Source organism: Tenrec ecaudatus, chromosome 15 (assembly GCF_050624435.1).
Source record: "Tenrec ecaudatus isolate mTenEca1 chromosome 15, mTenEca1.hap1, whole genome shotgun sequence".
In the NCBI taxonomy this organism is placed as follows: Eukaryota; Metazoa; Chordata; class Mammalia; order Afrosoricida; family Tenrecidae; genus Tenrec; species Tenrec ecaudatus.
The window spans coordinates 41,213,111-41,238,739 of NC_134544.1; the positions used below are offsets into that span (position 1 = coordinate 41,213,111).

A 25,629-nucleotide genomic window follows, 5' to 3' on the forward strand; every position below is an offset into this window, starting at 1 on the left:
TGTTATCTCCGTTTCCCGCTGATGTGCAAATACAGCAACGAAGGGGAAAACATAGCAGTGCTCTGACTTACACTGTCTTCAAATCCTCACCAGGAGGTACCAAGATACGACAGTGAAAGTGGTACTTGAGAAAGCTCTTCGGGGAAATGATTAATTGTTTGTTTTGCGAAATATGAGGGTGTGCTTTGTCTGCCTCTGCTGAAAGGCACTTGCGATCTCAGGCTCAAGCACTCACTGCAGTTTCCTTACCATTGTGGCTGCGCTCCTGTGAGCATTCTTCTGGTATTTACAACACGATTCTCTAGTTCTTTGGCCGTGATATGTGATGAAATGACTTAGAACCCCTCTTGACCCCTGCACGTTTCTAATACATAATTCTTAAGGTGTAACCGGTTCACCTGCTCTTTGTTCATAAGGGGGTGGATTCTGTCCAAGAAGATGTGACCCATATTCACCTTGCTGACACCCCCTTCCCGACCCTCTGTTCTTGTTCGTTTCCGTGAAATCACTTAGAAGGAAACTACATTGCTAAGGTTTGGTCTTCAGACTCTCACCTCAATAATCCCCCCACAGAGGATTCTCTTCCATCTGGAGCTTTAAATGGTGAGATGTTTCAAGGTGCATATAATGTCACAGCACAGCACCTCAAAATCCCGACTCTGTCTTAAAAAGATCACTACAAGAGGAGCGACGGCCACATTCTCAATGAGCTATAATGCATGTGTGTCCACAGTAAAATGTAAACTTATGTTGCATTCCTACGGCTAGTAGATTGTTATAAATTTCAGAAGTGACTGATTTATAAAGTCAACATCTTTCTCCAAATGCATCGAATGAATACTACGAGATATTTATAAACGGCTTCTTACAACCATCTTGGGTGTTGTTCTTGCGGTAAGTGGATAGGCAATGCAACATCTGACACTTTAACATGTAAAATTCAGTGACATTCATCATGTTCTTGCTTCCAAATGTTCACACTAGTGTTTCCACTGTTTACTTTGCCACAGGATCAAGGCTTATCACCAAGGAGAGGACATATTTCAAAACAGATCGGAACTTACCTCCTGGTAATCAAAGGGCTTCCTGAGGAGGGGACAGAGTGGGAGAAGAGGGTGTCATTCATGCTGGTGACAGGTCTGGGGGGCCTAGAACAAAGGATGGACAATTAAAGGCCACACACAAACACGGAAACAATACTCCATCTCTCTAGGAAAGCGACTGGAGAGAGCCGAGCTTTATTTTGCCTAGGACCAAACATGAAACTCTAACATTTCAAATGACACTCACTAAGTCCTTTGTTATGGAGTGAGTTGTGTCCTCCTCAATAACACAGAGTGAAGTCCTGACCTTTCCTTCTCCGTCTATGACCTTGTTTGGACATATGGTCCTTGAAGATGCTATCAGTCAACATGAAGTCATACTGGAGAAGGGCGAATCCTAATGTAATTATGAATGAGGTCCTATAACAGAGAAGAGACGCAGACACAGAGGGAAGGCGGCCATGGAGGCATAGATTAAAATGATCCATCTATAAGCCAAGGAATGACAAGGTTGTCAAGAACCACAAGAGGTTGGGAAGATGCAAGAAGGGATCTTCTCTCCCACCTTGGAGTCTTCAGAGAGAATGGCCCTATTGACACCTTGATTTTCATCTGCTAGCCCCCAGGAGTCACAATACATTTCTGTTGTTTTAAGCCACTTCATCTGTGTTAAAATATTTGGCCATCTTTTAGGAAAGGAATACATCTTTTAAAGTCCTGTTATTTCTGAGAATACACCATCTCAGTTAAACACTGAGAGAGAGCTCTCTGGACATCACAGGAATGGGTATCCGTGAACTTTGAGTCCTGGCACTTCAGTCAGTCGGAATCTCCAAGGACGTTGAGACAGAGCCTCGGAACACTCGATGGTTATTAGGATCTACAGAATGTCTGAGACGGGAAAACTTTATTTTGTGTCCAACGAGGCTATTGCTCCTCGTCCAATGGGCCCAGTCTGGGAGATCCTGAGCGACATCTGGAAGACTGCAAAATCACAGTGTGATTTATTTACTTTTTGTCCTACGTGAAGACATGATTAAGCTCCACACAGATTTATTAAGTTGTTACCATCCGGGTGATCCGCATAGTAACATGTGTGGTATAAGGCATACCATGAACTTGCCTTTTTGTAACATGATGAAAAAGAGAGGCTTCCATATTCCTGAGAATTGCCCTCAGCTCTCATCACCTACTCTATCCAGTCAGTCATCCCGTCTTCTTATTTTCACCCCATACTGTCACTTTTTTTCTCTTACCAATGCCATGATTTTAAAATCATGTTTTGATTAGAAACAATAGCTTTGATTTTTTAAAAAATAGCTAAGATTCCGATCTCATCTCCAAGCAAATTTTAGTTTCCCTGTTTCTTGTCAAGAAGCTATCCTCTGGGAAGACAGAAAGGATCTAGCATCCAGAAGACGAGGCCTCTGGCAGAGCAGGGCATCACTCTGAGGCAGAGAATGTTGGCTTTGTGATCACTGAGCTCTGCATGATACAAGGCATTTCGAAGCTGAGACGTTAGCGCAGCCTTTGGAATCTATTTATGCTCACTGTGTTGAAAATTAGCTTGCAAATAATTTAATATTTATTTTAGGAAACAAGAGTAAGTTTGGGATTCCATGATTCTGGAAGGAAGGGAGATTTATTTTTTCAAGTTTACTTATGGGAATGGACACTATGCTGTGCAGCATTAAAATGTTGACATTATATACAAAGTCTCCTGGGCACTTTTGTTTCTTAATACGTGGTACAGAATTGTCTTCTCAGATTTTTAAAAGAAACATTAGTTGGATGAGGTCAAAATCATACAGTCACCCCTACATACACACATCAGCAAAAATACATATTTAATTATCTAAAAAATAAAATCAAAGAGAAGAAAAAATTGATTCACTGTTTCATTTACTCTAATCAGTTTAGCTCAAGTTCGGAGATTCTGCCTGTGGCAGCCCCAGGTAGTGCAGAGTAGACCTGCCCCACGTGATTTTTCCTGGCTCCGATCTTTACAAGTCCAGTCTTCAGGACTTCCTTCTGTAGTGTTGCTGCTTGGCTTTGAACTACTAACCTAGGTCAGTAGTCAAAGGCATTCAGGAACCTTCCTTCTGTGCCTCTTATTAGTCGTGATGATAAATATTTGTAAGTGCATTATGATATTGGATTACTTACCAAGTATCACTTTTGGCAGCAAAAAATTGGATAGAATAAAGACCATTAATCACATTAACTTTTATAAGCCATACAATAGTTAAGAACAAATGCCCAAATACCCCAATAGCATCTATTACCTGCTTATTGGGTGTAAGAGCCCCCCCCAAAAAAGATTTATTAAAAACAAAACAACTTACTGCCATTTAATTGAATCTGACTACAGGGCAAGGTAAACCGCCCCTATGTGTTTCTGAGATAGTAATTCTTTATGAGCACAGAAAACCTCAACTTTCTGTAAATATTCTACAGATTCAACCAGTTTTTATTGTATCTCTTTCTACAGGAGCATCTATTGTATCTATTTCTAATCTATTATGGTATCTATTTATACGGCCTGATGGTGTAGTGCTTCTGTGCTGGACTGGTAATCACAAGGTGAGCAATTTGAATATCAGCTGCTCCAAGGGAGAGAGACGGGGTTTTCTAAGTCTCAGAAACCCACGGGGCCAGTTCTAGCTTGTCCTACAGGGTTGCTATGAGTCGACATTGACTTGAAGGCACTGAGACATCTACTTTTATAATCTTTACTTACACTGTTGCCATTTTTCATACTTGAAAGTTCAAATTGAAATTTTATGTAAGTGCTGAAAATATTTACTGGTTTATTAAGTATTCATCAAGTATAAGCTATCCATTTTTGTCTATACCTTATAATAATTTTGACTGCTTAAGATTAGATGTAATTTTCAGTAGAAGAGCTGCATCACCTTTAAATATAAATCACCAAACAAAAAGATATAAAAAGAGTATGTAATGCTTGACATTAAATAGCAAATCCAAAGGCTTCATAACATTATACATATTTCAGGAATACAGAGGACAGACAATTATCCTTCTCTTAAAGAAGCATTTGTATAACGTGCTCTCTCTCTGAGTAGTGTCTTATGAGAATTTGTTCTATGTTCACAATGAAACAATTTTCTCTTGTCGTAACAAAGAAGAAATATCCTCTGAGTCTAAATTATAACAAGTCCCTCCTCAGTTCAGCGAGCACATGACTTAGTATGCTCACCAGTGCTGCCAAAGCTCACTGCTCCATTCTTCCTGTTGTGTATAAACTTATCCACCTGTGTAAATCACATCCCAAACCAAGCTGTGGCAGTAATATAATCTCCTGTCAACTAGTGAAGGGGTGGAGTGTACCCTGTCAATCCGACCTACATGTGGGCATGGCCTTCTCCTGAGGATTGCAGGAACTCCTGTATTCCTCCCTGGAGGCGGGGGACACATTCTGCTTGTCTTCCTGCTGGCAAGCCACATGGAGACCCCTGATGGAACCAGAGAGCCCTGGCGCTGGAGAAGCCACGTGGAGACTCACGCCATGAAATGCTTCCATTGTCACTGCATTTACAAAACTTTCCACCCACTGGCCCGCAATCTTCCTGCATTTGGCATCATTGCATGTGTTGTGCGAGTCTGAAGACGAAATTATAGACTGATATAGGACATATAGGCTAATATTGGACTTGTGGACTTGATCTAGACTAGGCTGGGATGTTTTCTTAGTAGACAATTACTCTTTGATAGAAAGTTCTCTATGACACACATATGAGTGTCTATGAATTTGTTTCCGTAGTCAACCTGGACTAACATACAAGCCCAATGCCATCAAGTTTATTTAACCCATAGAGACCTTGTAGCACAGAATGAAACTAGTCCTTGGGGTCTCTGAGACTGGAAAATTTTACAGGAGCAGACCGCCTTGTCACCTACAATCCGCTGATCGATTCAAAATGCTTACCTCTGGTCAGCCGCTCAATGCACAGACCACTACATATATTGAGATATCGCCATGAACATAGGTGAACATGTGCAAAGAATAACATATGCGGTTGGTACTACAATGAAAAGATTAAGAAATAAATGTTTGCGTGTGGAAAAACCAGGGAAACGTCATTGAGAAGAGCCACAGCTAGAAGATATATTTTTATGACCAAGGATGCTTCTACAGAATATCCTTTTATATGGCAACCCTACCTTTGTCAGTACAGCTTCTCGCTGTAAACATTTTGTCACTACCTCTGATTCAGAGCTTTATGCTTTGAGTCATATTTGGGATAATAAATTAAGGGAACTATTTGGGGGCAGAAGAATTATGAACTTTCTCGTTTAAATTCTCGTTCATCTTATTTTATTATTTAGCACTGTATATGAGTGGTAATATGGCTTATGATAAACTAACATGCTATGAAATGTTCTATATTTAGGTTGAATTTTATAAAAATGTATGTACATCTGGAAGTGTGACTATTCATTAATTCCAGATATGTCCAGATACGTCTAGATCATGGGATGGGGTGAATCCTCCTTTGTAAAAGATTAAAGCATCCTGACATTTATTTTTTATTTAGGTGACCATCCTGGGCCTTTCATAATTCAGGATAGGTAACTGAGAAGCATATTCTAAATGAAATGTCTTAGAAGACCATTTTCACTGAGAGGGACAGGGATAACTGTTTGGGGACATAGCAGTTGGAAGACGACATCAATACAGAGAAAAAATTTCTATAGCTAAAGATAGAAAGTATTTCTCTTTGAGCACAAATGGGACCTTCTGCATCCAGCATTTCCTGCACATGACTTCAGCCATCAGATACCTCACACCAGTTGCATTTTAAAATGAAGACATTCACCTTGGGAAATATACTATGAGTGAGTAGGGATCAGGATTTGGTCCCATGATTCTTTGGAGAATTTGGTTCAATAGAGGGAGCGTTTGTCAGAGCTTGCACATCCTCCTGAAGGCACCACTTATCGAATGGTTAGAGATGTGAAATGCCCGTGGATCCCAAAGGAAGAGTTGATCATGCAGCTACTCCCCTTAGTGACTAACACACCGGATCACGTTCCTCCCATATATTCATGTTTCAAAACCATTCTTCGCTAGCCAACGGAATAGCTCACTTGCACACACACCAACGGGGTGCTCACAGGTGCCCTGTGAGGCAGTACCAGAGCACGGTGCACTTCAGAGTCCCTCCCTTTCTGAAGATGGGAGGTAGCACCCTCATCCCATGCTCCTGTGGGCCGCTCACACCCAGTCCATCTCCATCACCCTAGGTGGCAGCTGTGCTGCTCTGAGGAGAAGCTAGCGGGGCGGTGGACAGAGACGTGGGGCGGAGAGCACAGGATTACTCTCACGGTGCTTCTTCATTCGTTGGCAATTTAGAGATGGGCTCTCATTGACTGTGGACAGGAAAACTGAGGCTCTGCTCATCTCTCTTCCTTAAAGGTCAGAGTCAGGGAAGAGTCTGTGGGACGTCGCCTCCTGCAAGTGGTGCTTCCAGTGGGGGGCACTACCCGGTGTTTTGTCCCTCTTTCGCCCACGCTTATTTCAAGACTTATATTTAGAGGCGTCCTTTCCAAAGATAAGTGAACCACACTCTCCAGACTTTGTGTACCTGCTGGCCACACAGATAGGCTGTTGGAAACAAGTGCTGAGGGAGGGGCTGGGCCTGGGGTTTCCTCACTGTGGGAGGAAGACAGGAGAAGCTCCTTCGTGGGACTAGTTCTTTCAAAGTCACATGCACGGCGCAGAATTTTAATCCTTCCACCTGTGGCTGCTTTGATGGCTTTTCTCACGGACTTCCCTTTCCAAGCCTCCTTGGCTCAAGCTACAGTGTTTTTAAAATGATGTGGCTTGGGGTTAAAAGCAAACCAAACTGAACTAAACACAAAATAAATGCTAGGGTTCTGGAGTCTTTAAGATGGCTCGCTCTGTGGAAACATGAAGTAAAGAACGCTGCCATTTGGGACTGAAAGCACAGGTGATATGAAGGCGTCGTGCACTTGAAAATCTCCTGACTGTGGCCATCTCACAGACCGAGAGCACCCAAATGTGCCAACACCGCTATCATCCGCGTGTTCTAACGATGCTCTATCGGCAGTTTCCACCTCTAGGTGAATTCTGCTAGCAGCGTGTACCTCCACCAGAAGCAAAGAAATGATAATGATACGATTTCACTCTTTTTTTTTAAACCATATATTTAAAATTTGGTTCCTGACAGGTGAGGGGCTTGCCGCTCATGTTGGAGATACTCACACGATGTGCGCCAGGTTGAGGGGCTTCTCGGGCTGGTCGGGGAACATGGGGTGCAGGGGCTCTCGGCTGGAAGCACAGCTCAGGGACTTGCTTAATGCATTCGTTAACTTCTTCGCAGGGGATTTCTGCAGAGAACAAGAAATGCCGGCGGGATAGAAATGACGTTTCGTGTAACACTCCGTCATTTGTGTTGCTCTGAGTATTGTGCAGTAGGCATTGATCCATCCATTCAGGAAATCCTTTGGAGTAACTATTTTAAGACATGACTGGAGCCGTGGTGGCACAGCGATTGAGCGCTTGGCTGCTCATCAAAAGGTCCAACCTTCACCCACGAGGTGGGAGAAAAGACCTGAGGATTGACTCCCAAGGGATTCCAAAGAAAACCAAACCAAACCAAATCCACTGCCATCAGACTCCTGGTAATCCTAGGTCAAATTTCCCAGGCTATGCAAATCCTTCAGGGAGCAGACAACCTTGTCTTTCCAGTGTGTTTGTACCACTCCCTTGGCAGGTAGGGTCCAGTGCTTACTCCACAATAGCTCCGAGGCCCAGGGAACCCTTTCAGGCAGTACTATTTGGTCTTATTGGGCTGCTCTGAGTCAGAGCCAGAGTTTGTATGATAGGATGCTCTCTCACTGCTGGTGGTATTGTGTTGAAACTAGCCATCACATCACTGGCCCTCCTACTGCCTAGCATTAGCAAGCACTGTGATAAATGCAAGCACTTATTGTGCCTGGTACTCATGGGCAGGGACTTCCTGGGTCAGCAGGTGTCCTCGTGACGAAACCTCAGCAAAACCACTGCCAACAAGTTGATTCCAACCCACAGGAACCCTATGGCACAGAGTCGAACTTTCCTTGTGGGTTGCTGAGGCTGTAAATCTTCACAGCCTCATCTTTCTCCTACAAAGCAACTGGTGGGTTTGAACCAACAACCTTTTGGTTATCAGCTGAATGTTTATAACCCCCCGCACCAGGAAGGGATTCCAGATAGAGGCTGCAGCAACTGCAAAGGAAGAAAGGAAGAGACCCCCACGCTGAGAAAAGAGCAGGAAGCCAACCATCAAGGTGGCGGTGAGCTGGGGCCGAGGAAGCCACGGGGACATTCAAATCACAGCAATGGCACAATCAGACCCGATTCCTGAAGCATTGCTCTCACTTAAGGACAGGAAATGATTTGGAAGGGAGTATTAAGAGTGGAAGAAGGTTGATAAGCAAGGATTTTTGGAGGACTCCAGGTGGCGAGCATTCCAGATGTGGTGGAATGCATCCGGCTAGAAGCAAACGTGGTATTTAAGTCTGAGTCTTTAGAAGGTAAATTTAATGTTCTGTTTTGTACCTCCACTCCACCCTCTAGCCCCACCTCCAAACCAGAGCACTATGCAAGCATTCTCATTTAAGTATGTTTCTCTTAAAATTTCACATCCAAAATGGTGAAAGTGAATCTACCCGTGAAATACATCTTTTCCAGATTTTTCCCTCCTGTGAGAAGCCATTTGTAATTCTGGCACTTCTCTTTGTTCATGCAGTCCCGGATTACCATCACCCTGTAGCTACCTTTACTCTCATTCTTTAAATACACTAAAATGACAACGAAATGTGATTGGCCTTCAAACATCAATCCTCCAGGATTTCGGATAGCTTGAAGCTGGCTAATCTGTTAACAAGAAGCTCACAAGTGTTCTCTCCTGTCTTCTATATTAAACTATATTTTATGGCCCATGTTACTCTTCTACCCTCAGCACGCGACATCACCAACAGCGAGAGCAGGGCCCTCGTTGGTATGGGGTCCTCACCTCCACTGCCTTAGTGAAAAGCTGGTACTCCGATTCTGACAGGCAGAAACAGGATCTTTACTCGGAATCTCAGTCCCTAATTATAACTCTTAGAAAGCACACTCTGATGTAAAATGCATATTCTGAACACTTTCTTTTTTGTAAAGAACAATCAGCTAAACCTTAAGTGGCCATAGGTTAATTTTAAGTATATTAAACTAGAGGAAAGATCAGACAAAGTTTGCTTTTGTCATAAAATCATTCCAAGAGGGGACTGGTAGTAGCTGATGGTTCATGCCACATACACACACACACACACACACACACACACACACACACACACACACACACACACACATCACTGCTCCTACCCCAAACAACCTCTACATAGACCAGTGCTTTCGCAGAAGCAAACGAACAGCATCAGAGGAGCTTAAGTGAGACAACGCAACTAACAGTCCACCATCTGAAGAGCCGGCACACTGAGAGTCTGAGGAACTCCTGTCATTGACACAGTGCCTTCCCTGTGCCTCTGAAGATGCTTCTCACCACAGGGACGGTCCCTCATTCCCAGGCCACCTTCAGCAGGCTGGTCATTCAGAAGAGATGATCTGTGAACATAGCCCCCATCCTCCCACCCCTGCAGAAAAGTGAAACAACTGTCATCATGAAGGCCATACTCGCATAATTCCAGAAAAAAAGAACCCAACAATCCATTTTAGCAACTTTCACAGAGAACAAAACAAAAGAAGCAACACATGATGACCACCTCTTCCCCGCAAACCCCCAAACATCTTAACTTACTGTGGAAACAAGATTACATCCCAGGAGTCACCTGCTGTTCAGGGGTTACGGAATCAGTACTGGATCACTTACATTCCAAGAAGTAACACACTGAGTCTTCCTACATTTGAAGTCTCAGGAGCCACACTGAGGCCAAACGTCCTACGTAGGAGTTCTCAGTGAGGCAGCGTGCGGAAGGAGGGAAGGAATGCAAGATTTGACGTAGAAAGGACCCTGGTTTCCGAGTTCTATTGCAATCTCTCCGTTTTGGGCAATGCTGCCATCGCCAACTGGTAAGTATGGCTCGGACCTTGCCTTACCCATGATGTGTACTCTTTCATTTGGTGCTGGTTGCTGTGGGAACCGCCGGCATGTCCCCTCCAGAAGCAGTCCTGACAGAGCTGGTAGTTGTGACACTGTTGGCATCGGTAGCGGAATCCCATCATGCTCTCACTGTGGCAGTAGGAACACTCAACTGGGTGGAAGACTACGAGGAAATGGAGGAGAAAAAGCTTCAAACAAAGCAGCCACCCAATCTGATCCAGAGGACACTCAGAAGAAACCAGAGTAAGAAAAAATACAGCTTAACAGAAATGACATTCTTCTGCGATCATTTCAGATGCTCTTGGCTGAGAGAATCATGAAGTTTAGTCGTGGACTCTCCCCACTCCTTTCAAGGAGGGTAGGTGGTGGTAGAAGTGGAACAGCGATGGAGCATAGGCGTCCTTTCAGCAACAGAAATCTCTGAATGTCATTTGTTCTCTCGACTCCATCTCTTACACTGCAAGGATATAAATTACCCGAACCACTGCTCTCTGTCTCCAGGAGACCAACACAGCTCCCCGGGAGACTCACAAACACAGTGGATGACTATAACTGAATAACTAGTGGGCAGAGAGGAGAGCAGAAACGAGGTAACTGGAGACTGGGAGGCAGGGTGGAGGGGGCTTAGGGTCAGAGCGGAAAAACTGGGGGACAACACTGGAGTTACTGTCAGAAAGCCAAGTTGGTATTGGAGTGGTGACTTAATGATGGGGCTCTCAGCTTACAAGGCTCTAGATTTTTTCTTTCCTGAGGTAAGTAGATAGGAATGCCAACGACGTTTAAATGCTATGAATATAGTTTTAATTCAGACAGTTCAAGATGCACTGACCTTGCTTGGGCATTTATCGTGTGAATTATGAAACAAGCGTCGTGAAAATATTTGAGATGTGACGTTCATAAATGAGCAGATCCAAGCAATTGTTTCATGTTATGAATGAAAGATATTGACATAGCAGCAACAACAGTAACGACCCCTGCCTGGGTTAATGTTACTCTCTAGCTAGTCATCCAGGGAAAATTAGGGTAATGGAAGTGAAGATCAAGAACAAATGATAAAAGTGAAGACTTAACCAGTTACAAAACGCATTGTCCTTTGGACAAGAATCGTAGTCTGCCCTCTCTAGCTGTTGAGAGATGGGTAGGTCCTATGTCTTGTAAAACGGTTTTGGGCTAGAAGCTAAGAAACTCATCTCTTGCAATAGGAACTATTGAGAGACACGACACTACAGCTTTATGCCTGGAAATGACTAATTCTAAAACTTAACAGTAATATGAACACACCCAGTAGGCCTGAACGACCTGGGCTTGAATGCTCTTTGATTCTGCATAAGGGTAAGAATAATAAGAAAAAATATCTAGGATTAATAGTGATGGCAGATAAATTGGTAAATCCATTCTTTACATTTTCTCCAGGGGAAAAATGAGATAAATTCATAGCATTAGACTAATAAGAATGATAAAAGGAGATGCTCAAAGTTCTGAAAAGGAATTAAAAATTAATCCAATTTTAGTCCCAAAATATATTCATGAAATTTATAGAAGTTATTATTTTAGCATGAGATTAAGGATAAATTGCTTCTATTCAAGTCTTTAGGGATTTCAGGTTAAATCAAATAAAAAATAAGAACACCTAAAGATTAGATAGAGGCGATAAATTGCCACATATTTCAATGTATTTAGGATTTGTTCTGAATTCTACCTCATATATAAATTTAGATATGCCAAGGGAAATTAATTTTTATTATAGTGATTGTTGTGTTGATACAGAAAAAGAAGCTTTTACAAAAGATGCATCACTCTTAATTTTTACATAGTTACAACTATTGAAAGTTTCATATTTGGAACAACTGATTCAAGGCGCTACCATCTAATCTTTACCAATTTCCTCACCTTTCTTGCCTGAGCGCCTAGAAAGAATTCACCAGTGTTGTGCATACCAATACTGGAAACTCAGATCCAATGCAAATTATAGAAAATAACACATGGTTTCTTAAGATTTTTTTCACTCCGGTGACACCAAGTTTAAAAAGCAACCCTGACTTGTGAGAAGTATGCACTGAGATTTAATACATTTGCTTTACACAATTGATGTATATATGGATTGTTCTAAGAATTGTATGAGTCCCTAATGAAGCGATTAAAAAAAGAGATTTGATACATTTTTTAGAATCAACACTTTAAGTCCTTATCGGACAGGTAAAATGGTTAGTACTATTCTAATTAAGAACTACTAATTAGTCTTCCTAAAACATTGACCTTGGCTTAATAACTGTAGATCTGAGGTTTATTGTGCCAACCTGGCTGATAAACACATGTGGGGTAAATTGAAGGGTGGAGAGATAAATGGCTCCATGAGCCTCGCCTTGCTAGTTCTCAGGTCTCTTGTTTTCTGATGGTCGGACCATGGTGCATCTGCCTTAGCCAGTTCCCTGCTTCAGCTGGCAAGGCTCACTTACTGTAAGACATCCCCAAGGAGAGGCCACATGGACCTACCCCAATGCAGCCCTGGGTGCTGGAGCACCCATGTGGAGACCCCTGCCAGTGCTGAGATGCTTACACGCTCACAGATTTGGTTTTCCTCCTGTAGTTGGCATCATTGCATCTGTTTTGTGAGATGGAGGAAGACTTTGTGGATTGATGTCAGACACATGGGTTAATGGATTAATGTTGGACTTGTGGGCTTGGGCAGCACTGGGTTGGGATGTTGTCTTGATGTGCACTTAACCTTTATACAAAACTCTTATACATGAGTTTCTGTGGATTTGTTTCTCTAAAGTACCCAGACTAACACAAGCTCTGATGGTCAAATTTCCGTAACTTCAGAAGTTGTCCTTGCTTAGTTAGTACTAAATACTTACCATTTTCTACATTTGCCAGTCGATGCAGAAGGGGCAACCACACCAGGCACTGGGGGGGAGGGTCAGACATGAGCGTGTCCAAAAATCCATTTAATGTGACTTTTTTCTGTGTGAAAAACAAGTGAAAATCAAGAATAGGAAGGACTAATTTTAGTTAACCTGAAACATAAGTATTTGACACTGAAGAAACAAGGCATTTAGTTGAGTCCAGAAGTTGCTATATTGATTGATTTTTATATTGAAATACTCCTAGTATCATTTTTTGTTGTCTCCACTGCTTGTCAGTCAGTTTTATCAAAAAGAGAAAATTCCGAGAGCACAATATATAAAGAAACATATGAAAAGAGGTGGGAAAACATATGGGAAGAGGTGAAACAGAGACATGTTACATTTTACCGAATAATAAACTTCTATTATCAATCAGTCTTCTACGTTTGTAGATTTTTTTCCTTCATACTTTCTCAACTTCCAGAAGTACTAAATGCTTTGTGAATAGTATGGTATACTATACAAGATTAGTACAATACAGAATGCTTGCCTGTTTGGACATGTAATGAATTGAACTGCGTCCTCTCCAAGATATGTGTCAACTTGGCTTGGCCGTGATATGATCTGGTGTGATCAAACAATGATAGGAGGGCTCAGGTGGGTCACAACACCCTCAGATCACAGCCCTGCTCCAGTGTAAATCAAGTACAATGCAGTGAATTATTTAAGATTGGTCTTCTAGCCAAAGCCTTTCTTTGGTCAATACCAGTCTCAGCTAATTAATGCCTAGAATATTGGTCTGTATACATTCCATTTACTATCTGATGACTTCCAATTTTTCTGGATTCATACAGTATACATTTAATATTGTAGCTATTAATCGATGCTTGTCGCTATTTCTTATTTTGAGTTTGTGCCCCATCAGGAAATAAAAGTCCTCAAAGCATCGCTCTATCCATGTTGCCCAGGTCGGCTCTCCTTGGAGGAGACAGCTCTTGTCCAGTGGTATTTTGAGTGTCTTCCAACCTGAGGGGCTTATCTCCTTATCAGACACTCGTCCTCTGTTCGTCATAAGGACTTCAGTGGTGAACATGCCTCAGAAGTCGACAGCCTATTCCTTCTTCCTGGTCTGCGTTTAGTCTGTAAGCACTGCTGCATCCTGTCCAGCAGGGGTAAACCTCCCAGTGTGTGAAATACCAGCAGCGGAGCGTCCAGCATCACAGCAAGCTGCAGGCCACCACAGAATAACAAACCGATGGACGAATGGGAATGTCAGCATGAGAGAGCCAGCATGGGGGGAATATTTTAAACTTAGATAACCTTCTATTTTCTCTTTTATTGATAAGATTTTTGTCTCTAAAATTTCTCTAAATTCAGTCTGCTTCCTTTTTATGTACAAAGGAAATGTGTGCGTGTGCTGTGTAAGGGATAAGCAGTAAGACAGGAGCTTGCCCAGTTGAGGCGAGCCGTGGCCGTGCTGTGGTCCAGCCATTGCTGTACTTTGGTGAAGTCACTGGCTGCTAACTGAAAGGTCAGCACCGGAACCTACCACCTGCTCTGCAGAAGGAAGATGAGGGGGTTTGTTTGCATAAATATTTACATGCTTAGGAACCCGGAGGAGAAGTCTTATCCTGTCTTTTAGGGACACTAGGAGTTGGAATCAGCACCATAAACATGGACTCCCCTCCCCCCTCCTTTAAAACCACAATTATATAACCAAAAGACTATCTTTCAACAATGTCCCATTGGATAACCTTGGACTTTTCTAATAAGATTGAAACAGTATTGGGATGTCATCATTTGAATTGCTTTGGTTCTAAATAAGTCAATCATAAAGCACAACAATAAACAAGTCTGATTCCTCTGTTGGTGTTACTTGTTCTTGGATTTCAAATATACTTCTTCCTTACAAGGAGTTGCCATATTGGCTGAAAACACTTGTGGCATTTCTAAATACGTTACTATGGTCTCAATGTTTAAATGTGTCATCTTGAGGATAGATAAAAGTTAATATCACAGGGCAGTCTATAGGGTTTACATTTTTTTCAACAATGGAAAGTCAGCATAAACATTTCTTTCCAAATGTATAAATCCTATTATGTTACAAAATCTGTTCATGCTAGTCTTGAGGATTATTTTGAGCAATTTGTGAATTTATTGAGGATTCTAAAACACTCTTCTTAAAAGCTAAGAATTCAGCAAAAGATAAAAATTTACATATTTCTGTGATTAACTGAATCAACATAGCATGTGTTTACAATTCCTTGTACTAGACCATCTGCATATGCATATTTGAATTCACTATATTCCAAACAAAAGGAGAACAAGAGCACACTGGAATTGGAGACAGATGGACAGGATCAGAGGTTATGATTCAGACCTCCTGTACTCACTGCACTGACTAGCTATGGGCTTCAGGGGTCAACCAACAAAACACGTTTTTCCTCGTTACCTCCCAGATCAGATCAGGACTGTGAAGTACTATAAAAACATAGCAGGCATACCTTTAGAATGTGTTGGAAAAGGCTGGAAAGCATTGATGTAGGAAAAAGTTAAGTAAAAATATCAAAAGTCATTAAAAAGTTAATTTCAGTACAACCCCCCCCCCAAAAAAAAAACCCCAAAAGTATAATTTGGTGTAGTGCGTATTTGGATTCTTTTATAGGACAGTAATTAAACTTTTGAAGATACAGAGATGATTAAGACAGGAAGCTTGATGTCTTTGGTGGAAGGCTTCTTGAAGCAAACCTTACATTTAGGCAAGAAAAAGGAGTTGGTGGGGCAAAATCATGCAGAGGATGCTCAAGACAGAGAAAATGCCACAGCAAAAAATCCCTCAGTCCACGAAAGAACAGGACGCGACAAGGAAAAGACTACAGAGGACTCGACTTGAGGGAGAAGAGTTGGCTGGAGAAGGAGAGAAAGGCTCACAGAGCCTTGAAAACAACCTGAAACAGCAATAAGGATGCGGTGTAGAATGCACAGTGGTGTGCGGCGTTGGGGGAAGAGCTTGGAAGAGAGGGTGCCGCTTTTGTTTCCCCTGTTGCTTTAGATGCGGTCTGAGGACTCCCCGAAATACTTAACAACAACAAAATTAGGTCTCCAAATAATTTAGAAGACGACGTGATGTATAACAAATAAGCAAATGTTCAAACAAACAAACAAATCCAGCTGCAAGAGACTTGTTTGGAAACATAGTCTAGGCTAGTTTGCAAAGTCCAGGTGATAGATAACAAAGAGGAAATGGAGCAAAGTGCCTGCAGAGTGGTGAAATTAGTCGGGGATCATGACTGATGGGACGCTCTGGGTAAGGAAGAGGAAGCCAGCAAGAAACCTGAATAGATTCATTGTGATGTCACCATTCCCTAAAGGGGCATGCTTTAGTTGGGGCAGAGAGTAAGAGGCAGGCACTAGAGCACCTCAACTTGCCTGGGGTAGGACAGTAGATGGCCCCAAAGGTGTCCTGGCTGAAGCAGAATTAGCAATCAGTGCATCACACTTTCCCTTACTGGGTTTGTACCTCAAAATAGAAAAGATAGATTCTTAGACCAACTCATGACCCTAATACATAACCTTAACCTTGGTGTCATCTGAACACACATTCATCCAAGGAGCAGTGGCTCTCTTTTGTTCATGCTACTTTGATCTCAGATTTTGGGATCCTACTGGTCATGGCTCAATGATTTAAGATTATCAAGAAGAGAAAGGAAGGTCTTTTTAGTTACCCATTTCCTAGGAGAAGAGAAAATACCAGAATGTCTAAGAATATATGCTTAAGAGTCAGACAGAGTAATGACGAAATACAATAGAGATTAGTTTGGATCTTGGCCTCGCTGCTACTTACTGCCCATGTATTTTTGTTCAAGCCATTTACATGCAAAGGCTCGGTTTATATCCTGTAAAATGGGAACACTGCTAGCATCTCCTTCAGGGGGCTAGAAACCCAAACCCAACTCACAGTCCTTGCAACGCTACAGACCTAAGGAGGCCTGTCCAAGAGGTACTTTGTGAGGCTGTAAATCTTTATAGAAACACTGCCCGTGCGGTCAGGATCCAACTGCATTCTCCACGATGCCAACCGAGCTCTGGGGAGGCATGAGCGGTATAATGCTGTATCGGATCATCAAGGCTCCTACGTCTTTGGAAAGCTTTAACAGACATAAGGTGTTTAGTTCTACTCAAAGTCTGGCTCTCTGATTAACGAGTTAGGTGGCCTTGGGTAAGTTACTGAACCTCTTGGATCCTCAGCTCATCAATGTAAAATCATAGCTGGGAAAGAAAACATATTGATTGGTTTCTCCCTTCGTAGCAATGGGCTAAAAGCAGTTTGACTTTGCAGACCACCAGGTTGGAAAAGAGTCGCTGCTGTTTGAGAAACACTTCCATAAGAACACATGTCTCTTGCCTGTTGAGAGAAACAGGACCGGGCTGACTGTTCTGTGTAACCGAAGGAAGGGCCTTCAAACACTGCCGTGGGGAGTTTGAGAACTTCTCTCAGGAACTGGTCGTACCGTCCATAGACCATCACCCCACTGGAGTCGGAAATCATAGAGAAAATATCTGGTGGAAAGAAAGGGAAAGGGAGTGATTCATCACACAAACATTCACGACCATGGGGACCATGGGTTTGCTGCAAGGACCAACAATGACAACAACAAAAATATATTGTACTATAAATGGATTGTTTACTGAATGACAGCCATTTGGACGCTGTGTCTTTGTTTGAATGATTCTGGCATACAGGCTTCACTAGCAGTTTGTCTAAATTAATCTATTACGTAATCTATGTAGGTAAGGTATAGAAGCGATCATCTTTTAAGGGAAATTAACTCAACAAGAGAGAAAAAAGCCAACCTCACGTGACCCTCACAATGCCAACTTTACTCCATTTTTGGGGTTTGCCTGTACCTTTTTATAGGACTAACCAGCGACTTACCCATCTGTACGATCACTAAAACCCATGGATTTGGGCTTAAGTTATTTGAAAAATGACAGACGCAATGTGGATAAGAATGTAACTAAAACACTTGATTAACTTCTCGCAGAAGCAGAAAACTTTCTATAAATCATGGTGTTCTGGTCAGAAGCTCCTTGATTTATGGGAAGGGTCTTTTTGACTCAGGCAGTGAAGAAGCAGCCTGGCCTTGTGAATGATCAATGAGGCAAAGTCAGGGTCTTGGAATAGTCTCTGCTAGTGGCTTCAGGGAACCCGCATCCTTCAGTTTCTGCCTCTATGTGCACTTAATGAATATTAATGACATCATTTCCCAAGGTACTTTATGATTCCTCTGTGGAAATCACTATCGGAATGCAAAGGTTTGCCATAAGACATTTTATCACCATGCTAACAAGATTGTCACTATGCCGGCATGGCTGCTGGGATCAACTGTTATAAGTTCCACGAGCTATCTCATTTGGGGTTTAATTTTTCAAGGTCAAAATGTAATTTAGAGCCAATTTACTTTTATGCCCTGGTCAGATGTTAATGCACAATGCAGGCTTTTACTGGCTTATGGCTTATGTTCTGAGATGTGAACTGACTCTCACTCTCTTTCCACACTCCTACCAAGACTCTTGGTGATAAGGGATTTCTACCGTGTTCCAATAGTTTATCAATCATAAAACTAAAGAAATTGTATATGATCAACCAAATTCATGTTGTTTTCACATACCTTCACACTGCTGTTTACTTAGTGGATTTTATCTCTTATATTCCATTTTAACTAGTAAAAAAATATTGCCAACAGCAAACTATAAAGAGAAGACTCTTCTGTAATTCCAAATAGAAAAGATTAAAAATTGTCAGCCAGCAGGGAAGAAGTAAGCCTAGGGGAGGCAAATTTTATCACCTAATAAACTTTATTGTTGTTCTATTTTGTAGCAAGGTGGTTGGTTATAATTGGCCATCTTGGCTATATTTTAGGCCCTGATTTTCTAGGCCAGAGTATCATCATTCTAATAAAGTCACGCAGGCTTTTCACATCATCCACTGAAAGAAATTAGACATTATTTTCTTATTATTATTTTAAAAAAATCATTTTATTGGAGGCTCTTACAGTTCTTATCACAATCAATCCATCCATCCATTGTGTCAAACACACTTGTACATATATTGCCATCATCATTTTCAAAGCATTTTCTTTCTAGTTGAGCCCTTGATATCAGCTCTTCATTTCCCCCCTCCACCGCCCTCCCTCATGAATGAACCTTTGATAATTTATAAATTTATAATCCCCCCCATGTCTTATACCAACCGCTGTCTCCTTTCACCCACTTTTCTGTTGTCCATCCCCCTGGGAAGGGGTTATATTAGATCATTGTGATTGGTTCCCCCTTTCTCCCTCTACCTTCCCCTTGCCCTCCTGGTATCTCTATTCTCATTATTGGTCCTGAGGGGTTTATCTGTCTTGGATTCCCTGTGTTTCGAGCTCTTATCTGTAGCAGTGTACATGCTCTGGTATAGTCAGATTTGTAAGGTAGAATTCAGGTCATGATAGTGGGGGTGGGGAGAGGAAGCATTAAAGAACTAGAGGAAAGGTGTATTTTTCATCAGTGCTATACTGCACCTTGATTGGCTCATTTCTTCATCGTGACCCTTCTGTAAGAGAATGTCCAGTTGTCTACAGAGGGGTCTCCACCCCGTGTCCTTCCTCATTCACATTGATATGATTTTTTGTTCTGGGTCTTTGATGCATGATACCTGATCTCTTTGGCACCTCGTGATCACACAGGGTGGTGCACTTCTTCCATGTGGGTTCTGTTGCTTCTCAGCCAGATGGCTGTTTGTTTCAAGCCTTTAAGAACTCAGGCACTATATCTTTTGATAGCCGGGCACCATCAGCTTTCTTCACCACATTTGCTTATGCACACGTTTTAGTCAACATTTTCAATCAGAGCAAATGTAAGATAGGAGCATCCACAATGACCTTTAACCCACTTGAAGCTAATATTAACCTATATGTCTTGATTGTTTTGCTAGGCAACAGCCAACTTCGATTACCGAGATAAAGGAAATCAACTTTTAGTGCTCACTTGCTTTTTTAAAAAAAAATGATAGGATTTTGAGGAAGCTACTAACAATATACACGTAGAATTGTGTTTGGCACATCATATGCCCTACAGAAACATTAATTGTTATTATTTACAAGTTTCTTTATTCTACATCTAGTTCATATGATTAGGCTTGCCTCCCCAATGTGATTCCCCTGGAAGGGTCCAGATCATCCTATAAACCAGCCTTGTGTTTGTTACAGCTCCATACACTGATAGCTCCCTAGAAAAAATTAAATGCCTGGACTTGCTCAGCTAGAATGAACTTGGTGCATACTAAATGCACAAACCAGTGCTAGGTTATGATATAAAGACAAATCAGGCTGAGCTGAGTTCATTTCCTCTAAGGAGGTCCCATCTATGGAAGCACTTGCCAGAGAAGTGCTGACTTCACACATCGGGTATCACCACGCAGGAAACATCGAGATATTATTGATGTCATAATAGGATGCATATGATGAAGTGGGACCTTGGAGGGAAGACTCCCAGAGGGAAGGAGGGGTGGAGGGAGTCAGGGAAGATCTCCTTCCAGCAGTGGGATTTGGGACAATTAGAGATTCCTGAGGCACAGAGAAAGAAGCCCTAGGAATGTGGTGAGTTACAGGGCAGCAGTTTCAGACTATCAATGGCTCCTTGGGAGAAAGATGGAGCTCTGTACTCCCATAAAGAGTTACAGTCTTAGAAACCCACAAGAACAGTTCAACTCTGTCCAGTGGTTCTCAACCTTCCTCATGTCGCGACCCTTTCAGACAGTTCCTTATGTGGTGGTGACCCCCAACCATAAAATTATTTTCATTTCTACTTCATAACTCTCATTTTACTACTGTTATGAATCGGGTGACCCCTGTGAAAGGGTGGTTTGACCCCCAAAGGGGTTGCGACCCACAGGTTGAGAACCGCTGCACTAGTGTTACTGCTCCCCTTTATCAGCCTGTCTGCTGTTTGGCTGAAAATTGAGCCGCGGGGCTGACTGAGGGGCACGGACGAAAGAGCAGACTCTAGGATACAGGGTTAGGGCTCCCATAGGCAGGTAGGTGAGTCTCATGGCTGCAGGGATCTTCAAGTGGTCCACTGTGGCAGGGGCCGTGGAGGCGTGTACAGTCATGGGGGCAGGTGAGAGCGAGCCTGCAAAGCTCTCGTGAGGAGTTTAGATTGTGTTTAGAAGATTATGGGGAGATACTGAAGATTTTCAAACCAGTCAGTGAGTGAGAAACCTTGAGGTGGGCATTGGTACGGAGGAAGATTGGGCAGTTCGGTAGTGGAGACTGAAGATTTGACAAGGGATTTATCATCATGTTGGCCTTTGAGCCAAACCACCCATCCTCAGAAGCTTTAGCAGGGCAGATGCCAGACAGCGTTGGATTCGGAATCCCTGGAGAACTCCAGGCTATCCATGAGCCCTCAGATAGAGGTCTACGCAAGAGTCCTTACCTCTGAAAACAACAGCTTATGATTGGGTCAGGGCATTTTTGACAGAAAAGGGTGCGTTACATTAGCTGATGTCTAGGTGTCTGTTTTACACAATGGCCAGGCCAACCTTGTATACCAGTGCGGTGTGCTATTAAGCTCCGAATATTGGAAAGTCTGCTGCAGCCTTGGCTTGTTGTCTTGGACCACATTTCAAAACACGGTTTAGAAATATCAGCTTTAGACTTTCTGTTGTTTTCTACTTTGGAAAATTTCTGAATTATTTTCAGCCAATTATCCTTGCTCTGTGCTCTCCAACCAAACAAGACGATTTGGAACAAACTAAACATCCTTCATCTCTACCCCAACCCCCCCAAAAAAGCAGAAAAAGTGCCAAATGATAACAGCTGGCATGCTGGCTTAAAGCAAATTAGAAAGATCTAAAGAAGGGGAAAAACAAATCCCGAGACACTCCACAGTCTTTCATTTTTCTTTTTCTTATTACAAAAACAATGCAGAAAATCATTACCTGTGTACTTTATCATTAAATGCAAGCTAGCAAATAAAGATTATGTAAATCACGCCTAATCCCTTTCAGCAAGTCAGCCACTGCTGTCAGTGTGCATTTTTAAAATTTCTTCTTCACATTTGCTTTTTCATGCACGAATTATCAGTGCATCTACAAATATCAATGACTAAAGATATTTAATGTGACTAACATTTTGGAGCAATTCCTCTAACCCATTTGCTTTCGGCTAAATTGTGTTTAGTTAAATTGCTTTTGACCAAGTTACATGGAAACCAGGAAAACCATTTTCCTGGGATTAACGACCCAAAGAGTAAGTTCACAGAAGAGGAACTTGAACACATAAGTACACAGTCGAGTGTATTCATCTAGGAGAGGGGACCAATTCATATTGCTGGGTCACCATCAGTCTGCAGAACTGTGCGACCACAAAGCTTGTTTCTGTGGACCGGACACTTGGTTAACCTCCAAATGGACCTCACGTATCGGCTGCCTCTTTCATTGCACTGGAGAGGACGGTGGCCACCAGACAGCATAGGTGCTTTATCCATTGTGTTTTTGGTGGGGGAAGGGATGGGATATGGAAAAAAGTACAGTACTAGGTATAGTGTTTTTTTGTGTGGATTTTTTTTTTGCTTTGAGCTTATAGACTTGCAAAGAGACTGATAACGCTTGATAAAGATCTGATTTCAAATTCTTCAGTTAGGTCTTGAGTTTCAGAACCAGGCTGACATTTTCAGTCTATCTAACACGCACTGTTTCAGGAATCATAGTCTCACTGCAGAGGCTGCCAGGTAACTTCTCCTGAAGGCGGCGGCCCCTGAAGGGAGAATGTGATTCCCACAATGGCTTCCCTGCTCCTCCCCTGAGGTCCGCTAGTGTGAGAAACGCTGGGTGGAAAGACAAGCACCTGGGGCCTTACGGGCACATCATTACCTGGTTCCTTAAAGACTCTGAGGAGTCCTGAAGGACAGAGAAGGGGGTTTCTCAGCTTGTCTGTGAACATATTTTAGTATCAGACTTTTGTCTACATAGTTATTAATAGAATATCGGATAAGCTATCCTCCCTGCAAAAGGACATTGGACTTGGTAAATTAGAGGGGCAGTGAAAAAGAGGAAGGCACCCCTCCCAGGAGGACTGACATAGTGGCTGGAGCAAGGGCTCAAAGATAAGAACAAAGGCGGAGCGGGTGCAGGCCTGGGCAGTGCTTCATTCTGTTGAACACAGATAGTGTTGCTGGGAAATGATTCGATAGCATTTCACAGCAACAACAACAACAATGTTCTCAGCGTGAATGGCCACCACTGACATGAGGACCATCAAGAGTTTCCTGTCCTGCCGTTCCTCATTTTGCAAAACTTTCTCTTCCCAGCCTGACCCTGGGGGAAGTGCCTCCTGGATTGTGTGGAGGCTCTTCCTGTTGTGTGTGTCTAGTTTGTGTATGGCTACAGACACTGGCTCCGGCAATGTTAATTGTCTGTATCTTTAGGCCAGCTAAAAAGGAAAGAAGTGAACCATTCATCAGGTCTTCTTCGGATCCTAACTGGCATTTAATTTGGCCATTTTGTGGAAGAAAGTCCCTGAATCTGAGGGGTGACATCTGGTTACATAAGGGCTTTGCTGTCCCTTCCATTATGGGTCCAATAAGGTGATGGCTTATGCCACGCAGTAAGGGTGTGCTGAGGTTCGTTAAATAACTTGAAAGAGTGACTGTCTTACTGCGATATCAGAAGCAGCCTAGCGGATGGCACGCACCAGGTTTTAATGTAATAATTCATTAACAGGAGGAAACAGTCATTACAATTTATTTGTCATGACAGTATTTCTAGACTGAACCCAAAGATGGAGGAAGACTATTTCCTCAACTCTCAGCGAAGGGGGAAAGGCACAGATGGGCGAGGACCCATGGGCGCAGTGGGGATGAGGGATCGGTGGTGCTTAAGAGGGATAAGCAAAGAGAAGCACCAGTCACTTACATCGTAATTTGTCCATGATCTTCCCTCCACACAGTGTGGCTAACGCCATCTTGACGGCAAACACCGAGATCTTACCATGGCCTTCCCTGTGGAATGATAACAGAAAGAGAAGTCACTGCCAACGATGAGGTTAGACACTTCCCCAGTCTGCAGAAATCCCAGGACACATAGCTGCATGGACTCTAAAAAGGCTGTCAATACAATCCCATGAACATGCCGGGGGTGGAGTGCTGCATTGAATGTTTCTTTCTCAAGAGACAACTGAATCTTCTAGCTTATTCTTTGTCATTTGCTCAAAGTATAAACAGGTAGCCAGAGGACTATGTGATGATAAGCAACTCTGGATTAAAATGACAGCAACATGCTTTTCCGTTTGAGAAGTTTTATGCCGGATGACTTTTGAGTCTCGACCATGTATTTAAACAAGGTTCCATAAATAGCTTTTATTTTAATTAGCTAGACCATTTCTGAATGTGGGGCTAAGGAAGGATGGGCACATTTTCATCACATATGCTTTCCCAACCATCTTTTCTTACCCTCAAGCCAACTGCGCTTATGTGAAATCCTTCCTTCCAGAGGGGTTGGTATTCATTCTAAAGGGGCCAAACTAAAAGCTCTGAATGCTGCAAAATCATCATTTATTCAGGAAGTTTAACAAAGATTTTCTTCACAAAACATGGCATAAAGGTGTGTGGTCCAATACTATGTTTCCGCTAGATGGCCTTCCAGCTGGAATATATCTTGGGGATCAAAAAGCCCAACAGAGCGGTTATTCATTTCTTTGATTATTGCTTTTCTTAAGACTCATCAGGTGTTATTTAATAATAATATGGCTGCTGAATATGTAAAGTCTCTATCGACAAAGCTTTAGTATACAAAATATGTCATTTCTATGCATAAGATTCCTATATGTTGGATGTCATATTAGAAGATCTAGTGAGTGATAGAAGCCTCTCTTCATACCAGGCTTCAGCTAAGGGACACTTTGTTCTTCATCGTTGTTGTCAAGATCAGAGACACAGCAGAAAGTGCTTGACCTCGGTGCGGACGAGTCTCCTATTTATAGCTCTAAGCCTAAACGCTAGACCACTACCATTATTTTTTCCAAAGGGGCTCTACCTACATACCCCACACATCAAGCCATGTATGTTTCAAAATGAAATACCCTGTTTTTCCAAAGTCTTTCCCAAATGCTCAGACCTCCAACCTCCTCGTAACCTATTCTGTCTCTGACAGCTCCTTCGTTGTTTGAAACTCACCGCTCCGTGTGCTCACAGACGAAGTTCAAACTCTTCGTCGTGGCACACAGAGCTTTCTTCTCCAGCCTCATCGGAGGTGACTGCCTCTGTTGTTTCTGTCACAAGCCCTTCCCACAGGGTGTGGCCAGGTTCTCCCTCCTCCCTCCTTCAAGACTCCGGTCAATATCATTAACTAGCCTGTCTGGAAAACAGCTTTCTCCTAGGGGTGGCGCTCATGAGCCCTTCTTCGTCTCCCATGAAATGACAGCACTGCAGGCCCTGGGGATGTCTAGTTTATTTGCATGTCTTCCAGGTGACTCTTCCCCACACTGTCGGACTCTTGGGAGCCAAGACCACGGAATAATTGAAATCCCCAGTGCCTACTACTTTGTCTCACGCATAGCTACTGAT

The 25,629-nt window shown here is 42.6% G+C and overlaps 1 protein-coding gene across 3 annotated transcripts in view; it reads right to left on the reverse strand.

The window, feature by feature from the left end:
* DTNA (dystrobrevin alpha) overlaps window positions 1-25,629 on the reverse strand; it is a 301,290-nt gene that overhangs the window by 86,320 nt on the left and 189,341 nt on the right. For all 3 annotated transcript variants that reach the window (XM_075532539.1, XM_075532540.1, XM_075532541.1), the window contains exons 6-11: window positions 23,981-24,066; window positions 17,426-17,580; window positions 13,033-13,138; window positions 10,171-10,337; window positions 7,294-7,418; window positions 1,065-1,148 (exon numbers count right to left, since the gene is read on the reverse strand). In XM_075532539.1, the coding sequence (XP_075388654.1) occupies window positions 1,065-1,148; window positions 7,294-7,418; window positions 10,171-10,337; window positions 13,033-13,138; window positions 17,426-17,580; window positions 23,981-24,066 (723 nt within the window). The remainder of the gene's footprint in view (window positions 1-1,064; window positions 1,149-7,293; window positions 7,419-10,170; window positions 10,338-13,032; window positions 13,139-17,425; window positions 17,581-23,980; window positions 24,067-25,629) is intronic.